The sequence below is a fragment of the Triticum urartu genome, chromosome 1 (genome assembly GCF_003073215.2).
Source record: "Triticum urartu cultivar G1812 chromosome 1, Tu2.1, whole genome shotgun sequence".
NCBI classification, from domain to species: Eukaryota; Viridiplantae; Streptophyta; class Magnoliopsida; order Poales; family Poaceae; genus Triticum; species Triticum urartu.
In genome coordinates, this window is record NC_053022.1 from 28,823,006 (window position 1) to 28,833,863 (window position 10,858).

Consider the following 10,858-nt stretch of genomic DNA (forward strand, 5'->3'; position numbering starts at 1 on the left):
TTGATGTAGATCATGCTTAAAAAAACATCATGGTAGTTTACCTGTTAGCACTCTTCTTTTGAGCTTGCACCCAATCAACAAATGCCCACACACCTATTTTTCCATCAAACACACAATTTCCTTGAGAATCATACCTTGGCCTTGCCATAGCCGACAAGAACATGATCTGCTGCATGTGGTTTTTATGTTTGCATTCTCTTTTTGGTGCTTCCCCTCTATGACTCAAGTACATTTTCTGTGTCTTCCTTGTGTGGTAGAAGATCTTCTCATCCAAATGAACCTTGTTAAAACTAGCTTTAAAAGTGGGATTGTCCTCCAATGAACTTGGCTCCAAATTCTCAAGGCAATATGCCACACGTGCCTTCTTGTTGGCTTCAGTTAATGAAGGTTTCAGTTCATTTGAAACTCGTCTCATTACCTTCTCCTTCAACCTAGACAGAAACAAGAAAAGTTGATCATGATTTCGGTCATCATCGAAATGTAAGAACTAATGCTTTATTTCATACCTACGGTGAACTGTGCTTTTGGACATGTTAAGTCCAGCAGCAACTTGTCGAATTGTGGTCCTCTCACCAGGTGGAATGGCTTCTAATGCCTCAATATCCAAACTCATTTTCTTCCTTCCCGTTTTTAACTTCAAATTGTTCTTGATAGAGTTAACGCCACCTCCTGTCTTCGTTTCATTCCAAATCCTACTCACGCACCTCCGAGAACAATTAGCATCACGTACAACAGAATCCAAAACCCCATTCTTTAACCTTCCACGCTCTCCATTTCGAGCAAGCAGCATAGCGTAAATATTACGCTTGTCTTCGACAGTGTACTGTTCTCTGTTATTCTTGTTAGCCAAAGCATCTACATACATGAAAAAAAATCATAAGCACAAACCAAATATGCTGCTACTAAACAAAACTGAAAACAAATCATGGTTGAGTTGGAGATGAAAAACCTACTCAAATCAATCTCTTTTGCAGAAGGTGCTTCTACATGTTCCGGCCGTGGAGGATACTCGTCAGCATTCTCAAAATTTGGATTATATCCAGCGCCACGCCAGCCGCCTTCTCTGCCGTTAGTAGATGCAGCAAACTCACAGGTACGGTCTACATAGCAAAAACAAGCAATTCAGAATCCATATAGCTGATCTTATGTACGGCCAAACAAAAAAAAATACGGTCACAGAACAAATTATTCCTAATGAAACATAGCGTCTCTCATGCTGTGGCTGACGAAGGCCTTTTATTCTTCACTTCACACAATCGATGGAGAGCTAAGATCTACGTACGTACATTACACGGCTCACAGATCCTGGCTCCCCAAACTGAAAGATAGTTCAGAACGAAACAACATAGAAAGAACTAAAACAACAGCAAAACAGTAAACAGCTACAAGGAAGGAGATCAGCGGAGGCAAACATCCTGCAGCAGCGACTCGCAGGCAGTTTCCTGATGCAATCGTCGAATGAGACAGCATATCTTGATCAGGCAAGAAGGACTATGTACCTTTCGTGCAGAATACGGACGAATTTGGTCTGACGCAGATGGAGCCGTTCATGATGTTCAAGCCGACGTAGGAGGACGTCCATCCGGTGGCGCTTGCACTGCCGCTCCCGCCCGCGCGAGGTGGCCCAGTTCGACGAGCCTGCCTGATTTGGAGAAGGAGATCGAGGTGGGCGCGACAGACCGACGCGGCGTCTCCCTCCGACGCTGGAGCTGGACACCGGTGTGGAGGCAGCCGTTCCAATGGAGAACGACGGCATTGGTCCTCGACCTGCAAGACCGAGTGGAGGAAGGCCGCCGCCATCGCTGGAACGAGGAAGGAAGGCAGCGCGAGTCAGGCCTCGGAGGCCAAGAGGCGGCGGACGACGATGTCCCTCGTCTCCCCTGTCCGACGCCATGAAATCGAGGAGGAGAGGAGATGAGATTGGCGCTAGACTGGGCTGTTCGTCTACGTAAGTCCATGGCTATATAAAGAAATCTGGGCGTTGCTTTCGTTTGAGTTTGGAACGAAATCCTTGCGCGCGGAATCAAATCTCTGGTTTAGGAAAGAAATCTGGGCGCGCTAGCAAAATTTAAGGGGAAAATATCGCGCCCAAGGAGGAAGGAGCGCGCGAGGCGGAAACAGCGCGCGGGGCAGAGGAAAATATCGCGCCAAATCAATTAAAGACTAGAAAATAAAGTTCTTTTCACTTTCTAAATTAATTGCAGCGCTGATGGTTAACGTTTTTACGTGGAAAATCAGAGCCAATGGAAATTCACCTTGGGCCAAGATATTTGAAAACTTTGCCTTGCGAACTGGGACGGAGGGAGTACTGTTCATCCAAGAGCATATGCACCCAGAGCCAAAATGGCCATCTCGGAAACATACCCCTTTTCTATCATTTACTCATCATTAGCAAGAACCAAACACAAGTGGTGAATCTATTTAAGCTTGATACATTCATGGTTATTTAAGGCGGTGTACAACAGCCTAAACATAATTTGTATTAAATATGACTTTTCAATCTTGGTGACATGCTAATACTCACGTCACTTTTCTTCCTTCTTATTTTGGATTAGATGGAGCCAGCTCTACAGGTCGACATAGCACAAACCCCGCGTCACTGGCCCGTCAATGGGCACCAGTCAGTGCTGAGCTTCATCACCGATGGGCTCGGAAAGGAGTGTCAGTGATGAGTCTCTGAGGGCTAACCTAGGCTAACCTAGGCAGTTAACACTGGCCGGTCAAGTGTACACTGGTCAGAGATAAGGGTAGGTATCATCCACCTTGAACTGACCATATGTCATTACAGACGGGCTGCGACAGGTGTCTTGCTCAGTGATATTGTGTCATCACTGATCTCCCTATTTAGGAGCCAGTCATTGGTGTCTGTTCTAAATTTATCGGCCTTTTCTTCCAGCATGGAGAACGAAAATTGAAACTAAATAGGGAGATCATTGTTCAGGCGTTGTGATTACGAGGGCCCTCGTTCGGCTACTATGTAGTCGATTCCCAATTGGAGCGCAACGAACGCACGACGTTGCTCGTTCGACTACCGGAGCACATCCAATAGACACACACACTGCACCAAGGAAGAAGACCAAACTGGCTTTGCCAAGAGAACTTCCTTGATGCCCACCGTGGCTACATTTTGCTTGTGCCCTCACGACCTCGTTTCTCTTTACTCAAAGGAATATATACAAAGGAGGTTGACACTCCTGACATGTCCCAATTCCCATGCAAAACTCACGCCACTACTTGACCATTACCCCAACTACATGCACGAAGTAACTAACCCGACTAATCTATGCATGCACTAACCGGCCTTATCCTATTCCTGGAATCACTCCAACAGCCACAGGACTAGGACATATCTAAAACTAACTACACGAACGAAACTAGCTAGCTAACTAGCAGAACTCAGCCCTTCACTCAGCCGCAACTCTTTGCTTGTCATCGGCTTCAGGTCTCGTCCATCCGCTTCACACGGTTATGCCGCATCACGCAGCCCGGCAGCATCTCGTCGCCATCGGCATCTCGCCGTACTCGCCGTATCACAGGACGCTCTGGCATATCACCTCTTGCACGCTCAAATGAAGCTCCATCTGCCTGCAGATCCCTAACAACTAACTACATGCTGAACAAAACTAAAAATGTAGATACATGGAATCAAGATTAAGTCTAACACAGTTCCCATTGAAACTACGTTGGAGGCTTCCCCTGTTGCCATGCCAATGCCCGTGGCCGCCCCTTTTGTGGAAACGAGCATGAGCCCGAGCCCGAGCCCACCCCCGCCCACATCATCGTCCGGAGCCCGAGCCCGCCCCTTTTAGTTCGGTTTGTAGAATTGACTAATCGAATTAGTGTAGTCAAAATTAGTTTTAGGTTCGGGTTAACTGAAACATGTAGGGTTTAGGCCTGTTGTGTGACCATTTCGGTATCTCTCTAAGATTAGGGCGCACACAACCAAGCACAACAGGTTTGCACACCACGAACATCCGAACAGAATGCTGGCTTGTTTGTAGTAGTTGAGTTCATATATATCTTGATTAGTCCAAGGTCAAATATTAATTTTGTGCATGAGGACTTGAGAGAGGTGTTGTTTAGTGGGGGTCAATCATCTCCACAAATTATATCCATGGAACCAATAACCTGAGAGAAATCTTACCAAACCGTCATTAGTCGTCCTACTAACCATAGTGTCATCACACCAAAATACCATTAAGTGCTAAATGCACTCTCAAGCATAAACTGGGAAGCCCCTCTAGTGCCTGTGTGGGCATCGCTAGCTGTTTTAAAGATACTGAAGTAAGTGGCAATCAAAAGAATCTTGCTGCCATAATGCTTAGCATCTAAACAGGAGTATGTTAGCAAGAAAATCACCATTCAAGGATGCTGAAGTAATTAGCAATGAAAAATACATCCTTAAAAGACCGGTAGTATGCTCATGATATTAAACATGAGAAACAATGGACTGATCAAAATCGAAATCTTTCTTGTAGGGCATGAAATATATCGTCAATCATTTTTGCTTAAGGTAAAATTTTAATTTTCCCGACCACCAAATTGACACACAACATGTGCATCAACGCTGATAAAGAAATCTTACCTTATCGGTTCAAGGAGCAGCAGCCCTGCTATGATGGACTGGCCGGCTAGCGAGGAGTCACGCGGTAACAAATGCCTGAAGGGTGGTGACAAAAGAAGATATAAAGTATTCAATTAAGCGATCCGATGCCTGCACGCGGATGCCGAATCGCTGTGGTGGCTTATAGTCATAGGTGGCTTAGTTTTACAGTTTTTTGATTAAAATGTTAAGTGTGATACATTTTCAACCATGCGACCTCCAAATAGTATTTGTGCCAGACAAAGGTACTCAGATACATGACCTTGTAATCCTTTTATAATATATGTCCCATATACAAAATAATTACACAGTGCGGCAAAACAGAAAAGAAAAAGAAATACATTGCGAGGGTTAAAAATACAATATTGTTCTGCAATTCGAAACAGATAATAGTATGTAGGATGATGTTGTATAACACAACCTTGCGTGCATGCATTAACACACACAGATAATAGTATTTGTACCGATCGATGAGTTCAATATCAGCCCAGCTTGTTGTGTCCAGTGATATTCTTTCTAGTTTCCAAGAGACCGAAGATTACGATGTAGGGCCAGAAGAGATAGACAATGTTGGCTAGGAATCTAGTCGCCAGTCTCACCAATCGCTCGCCCACTGATCTCCATTCGATGCTTTGCCGCTTGCCCCATCCCCTCCTAAGAGCAAGTGCTGTATCGGTGAATATCGACCTCATGAACCAAACCGCATCGAGCAGCGCAACAATTGTCATGGTGCAGGAGACGATGGCTGCCCTGTGATTTAGTGGGTCAAGCTCCACATACAGGGCGAAGGCGAAGGCGGCACAGAAGCTTCTCCCCGCACCTATGAGCAGCGCCAGAGAGAAGGATACTAGCTCTATCCGCTTCTCTATGTCGAGTGCGGCTACGCCGGTGTATATGAGACTGAAGGTGGCTAAAGCGGAGCAGATGAATGCCAGTGTGTTGGAGAGGACGAACCCATTGAAAGCGTAGTAGTACGAGTTGCCGGGATCAGGCATGGTGAAGGCTGCAGTGAACGACGCCGTCGCCACCAGCACAGATCCAATGCCCACAATCTGTGCGAAGCTTGTTATTTTCCCGTCCTCGACCGTCTCATCAAATGTCTTTTCCTCTTCTATGGCACAAAGATCGCGCCGTTTGTTGCCGTTCTGAGCGTTTGCAAAGGTTAGAGACCCAAGTATCCTACGCCGTGCATGCTGCATCCAAATAAGTTAAAAAACATGGTTAAACTATTGAACCTCAAAATATATATGGGATACATTTTAAGAAAATACATGGAATATGAACAGTACGGGCCAGGCATTTACGTACGTACCATTCCAAAATTAAATCCCGAAGCTGAAGGAGCTTTTATCTCCGCAATATCCATGGGGGTTTTTCCATCCTTGTTTGCTAAATTTAATGCAACATGGGGGTTCCAGATGAGGGTTCCGAATATATCCCAGTTCCCTCCATCAACAGCTCGGTGCAGAGCAGTGTTCCCCTTATTGTCCTGTATATTCATGACGGACTTAAACTCTGATAACCTGTTGCACACAAACCTAACCACATTAAGCCTCTTCATCTCAACAGCAACATGAAGGAAGGTCCTTCCCTCAGCATCACGCAATCTGGCACAGGCGGCACAGGCAGAAGGGTGGCGGAAGAGCAAGATGATAATAGGGACCAAGCTGCCTGCCGAGGCAGCCACATGCACCGGAAACGACCCCTCTTTGTCAGGCTGAAATGCCAAAGAAGGCTCAACATCCGCCAGTAGACACATTGGGTGTTCCCTCCGAGCATAGAAGTGGTATAACAACTTGGATGGTGCAATATCATAGTAGAGGCTGAAGGAACTGTTTTCCATGCTCTTGTCAACAAAAGCGAAAAGGAAAAACTCCAAAGAGGGGTCTTCTGCTGATGCAGCCACGTGCATTGGCGTACTTCCACAATCGTCCTGCTGTTCAACGAGCTTCTTTCTTTTTTCCTGGTTTTCCTTGGTCCAGAGTAGCAACTCCCGTGCCATTCCTGCAGTTGCCCTTAATCGAGTTAAACATTGCTAAAGCTAAATGGCAACGACAAACGCTTTGAAAGAGATTGTGTCCCAATTTTAGTTATACTTTCTTGGTTTGAAGATCTTAATCCCTCTTCTCAACTTGTTATAATCATTCATCAAAATATCTTTGAAATTTTAATTATTTATCACATCAAAACATCACATAAGTAAATACATCTCTAAAGAAGTTATAATCGTATACTTGTATAAGTACCAACATATATAAGGCAAACAAGCCACATGGTGTATCCACATAGGCAATCCCTAATTTTAATAGCAATTAACGAAGAACCTACCGCTGGTTAGAGGATTATAAGGGCAGTGATACCCCCATCCCACCAGGGTTCAAACCAAAGGTTTGACGTTTTGGTGTCTCATAAATGTGTTTCCGATGATAGCAAGGCAGCAGTGGTGACTTCAATATCAAGATCCGCCAGCTCAGTGGTGCTCATAAGGGTAAGGTGTGCATGAGTGTGTTTATAGGGTCACTATATGTATGTTTTTGTGCGTGTCTGCATTTGTACTGTGTTTCTAAGAAAAAACAAACATGGCAAATTGAATCGTTTATTGGCCTACACCATGTGACTCATTAGCTTGGCGAGATGCATGCATGGATTGGATGAGATGGCTACCAAAAAACGCGTTTTTAGGGTGTTGATTTAAAAGGACATAAAATAGTTGATATCCATATACTTCTGGAAATCTCTCCGTTTTTCCCCGATGACCCAGATAAAAAAATTGTTTACATGTCTTTCTAAACAATAACGCCATATACATATTGAATAAATATAACTTCCAATTGTCGATCGGCATAATAATTATACATATACTAGATTCATCTAATTCCTAATAATGTGATGTGTGACAGTCAAATTGTTAGGTTCAAACCTCGAGCTCAAATTTGGTGGTGACAAGCATAGTAACCCGCTAAATTGTCTGGCATTACATGTATAAAATATAAATTCCTGAGAATTTTTTTAAAAAATGTTTGATCCCAAACAGTTATTGATTATCATTATGTGGAATTATCTGCCAATGAAATTTTGACAAAGTCAAAAGCTAAGTGATAATTCGTTTTGAAAATTTGTAAGGTGTTAATTTGGAAGGACATGGGCCATTAATATATTTCTTCCAATATCTCAAATATTGGTGATGATCCACATAAAAATATGCTAACAGGTCTTCCAAAACTATGTTCACCATGCATGCTACATATACAAATTGATTAAATATACTCTTTATACTTATACGTGTGAGATTCTTCAAATTTGTATTAGCAAGATAAGAGATGACAGAAATATGCACATGGGTGCGATGAGTTTTCACAACCTTGCCATTAAGTGAATAATAAAATGTGTTTGATTCTTGAACTAAAAACTGGGCTAGCTCCATAGAGAATAGACGGACAAGACAATTGTAATATTATAAGAACTATATTAGTAATAAATAATCATCACCATCATATATAATAGAGACATTACAGATATTTGTATTTGGATTTCATGTTTAGACATTACTGGTATGTGTATTTGGATGTCCCGCAGCGCGCGCGTGTGCCGATATATCATCTACTGTTTGATTCACATTTTGTGTACTGACATATCGACATGCTAATTCCTAAATTTTTAAAAATAAAAGAAATTAAGCTTTTCGCCTGATGTGTTTGAGACATTATTATTAAAAAATGATAACATGTTCGAGAAATAAAAAAATAATATCTTCTCTTTTATGTTTCCATTGTTGTAAACTTTTCCAAATGACTTCTAATAAAAATGATTGAAATATTTCTGAAAATAAGTTCGAGCAAGTTCACCTTTAATATATTTTTATGACTTTTTACTAAAAACGAAATTGATTTACCAAGAAATTACCATAAAAAATGTTCAGACTAAAACTGGATGAAGCAATCACATGGAGCCATTAAAATTATTTATGCTAAATTTTATCCTTTAGTTACTACTATTATAATAGTTATATGGTATAGGAGAATAACACTTACAGTAAAAGTTATATTAGACGAGTTGTCATAATAAAAGCATTTTTTGGTAGGAAGCCTAATTACATAAATAAAAGTATATCAATATATTTCTTAAAGATTCATGGACCTATATATTTTTATCTATAAATGATTTTGTAATTAAAAATCACATGTTTATCATGCGAAAAAGCCATCAAAGTAATGCAGATTGTTTAAAGTATTAGTAATATAAAATCATGCAGCACTAGACATGATTCGAGGATGATATAGACCTTCTATTTAAATTTTAGAATATAATAACAATAATACAATATTAATATCTACAGTTATATGATTAAGAGTGATTCTAATATATTGTTGATTCCCAACCCATGAGAAACTGAGAAACCCTTATCGCTCAGTCAATTCAATTGCACAATACATCGTGTAAAGTTGCACAAAATATATGTGTGATATTTTGGGCCTAAAATGCAAGTGGAGTTATACATTGTTCAATCCACAACTAAGAACAATTTTGAAATGGGCCAAAAGGCCATTGAGGTTTAATCTAGATCCAAAGGCTCACAGCAATGGATGAATTTCACAATATCTTATTACATTCATTCCAAAATAGTGCATTATTACGTGTGTGGTCAACATTTTATAACTTTGACCACTAATCCATGAAAATAATACGAAATGGACTTATAAAAATCATTCTGTTATATTTGCTGCAAAATAACTCTATGGTATGTGCCATTTCTCTAATTTTAAGATATATTATAAGTAAATACCATGCATTGGAAATTTCATAAATATTGTAAGTCAATACCATGCGTTCGAAATGTCATCTAACCGTTGGCTATTGTTTATTACCATTTCATCTATGGCCAATCTAATAATCATCATGTATACTAGTTAGCTATAAATGTGTGCAACTTTATTAATACATCACACATCCCACAATCCCAAACTTTGTTCGAGCGCCCGTGCTACAAAAGACTCTTAATCTACAATCCGCCTCTCTTCTCTCTCCTTCACGCCAGTAGTAATGTAATATTTAAACACTTATAGTCTGCTTCTTACAACACCTTATTATATTCGCTCTTAACTTTTAGAAAGGAGGGAGTAATAAATAGCATTGGAAACAGCAAAAGAGAAGAGTATGCAAAAGGAAAAGTAATGTGCAAAGTTATGTCGAGATGGTCAATGACATGTACAAAGGAAAAAAATGGTGCAAAGTTATTTCCAGAAGGTAGAATGACAATGTACTCCGAAACGAACGGGAATAATGATTAAGAGCATGTATGTAAGTATATACTTCTACCCTCGCAAAAAAATATATATACTTACTATTGTTGTGAAGAACGGCAGCATGTAAGGCATTTTGTCCATTTTTGCCAGAGTAGGACAAGTCTTTGTCATACCCGTGCAACTGCCGAGCAATGCTGTGATGACCCAGCGAGATTGCTAGGAACAGTGGTGAAGTACCATCAGATGCATTCACTTGGGCCAGCTCCTTGTCTTTTGACATTAGTTCATCCACCATTTCTCGGTCGTCAGAGCCGATCGCTTCATGCAACGCCGTCCTCCCATCGTTGTTCTGCAACCTCACCATGTCCTTGGCCACCCCGTCGCCGGCCGCGAGCTCGATCAGGTAAGAGACCATGCCGGTGTTCCCGGCCCGGGCGGCGCGGTGCAGCGGCGTGTCGCCGTGCCTGTTGCGCTTGAACAACAGCTGCCTGGCCTTGCGGTGGATCACCTTTGCACAGTCACGGTAATTCTGGCTGTCCCCGTCGGTTGCTACCACATGGAGTGCCGAGTTCTCCTCACTGGTAACCGCCAGTGCCGCGGAGTCGCCGGCCTCCTCACTCGCCAACGAGGTGGACGAGCTCAGAAGCTCTTGTAGCTTCTTCATATCGCCATAGCTTGCCGCCATGAACAGCTTGAGATGACATGGCACGGGAAGGTCATCTACGACGCTCCAATTGATGGGTATGTCCATTATCACACCGGCCATTCCAACTCAACAGCTATATATGTAAGTATTTAGCAATACCGTATGAAGAGTTCGGTACAGTTGGTAGTCGCAATCGAATGGCAATATCTGATATATATAGAGAGAGAAAGGGAGAGAGTAGTTGGCTTCACTCTAACGTGCCAGTTATTCTTCCTTGCGCATGCCACACAGCATCGATCCCCTGCAAACAAAATGCAATTCGGCTGTTCTGTAAAGGACATACGTACTGGATACAGGTTCTTGGAC

At 42.1% G+C, this 10,858-nt stretch overlaps 1 protein-coding gene across 1 annotated transcript; it reads right to left on the reverse strand.

Annotated features, from left to right (window-relative positions):
• Nucleotides 1-4,884: 4,884 nt before the first annotated feature.
• LOC125545770 (ankyrin repeat-containing protein NPR4-like) lies at nt 4,885-10,657 on the reverse strand. The gene is made up of 3 exons (XM_048709828.1): nt 9,946-10,657; nt 5,916-6,607; nt 4,885-5,796 (listed from the first exon to the last, which is right to left on the reverse strand). The coding sequence occupies exons 1-3, from the start codon at nt 10,610-10,612 to the stop codon at nt 5,086-5,088; spliced, it is 2,070 nt and encodes a 689-aa protein (XP_048565785.1). The 5' UTR covers nt 10,613-10,657; the 3' UTR covers nt 4,885-5,085.
• Nucleotides 10,658-10,858: the final 201 nt, after the last annotated feature.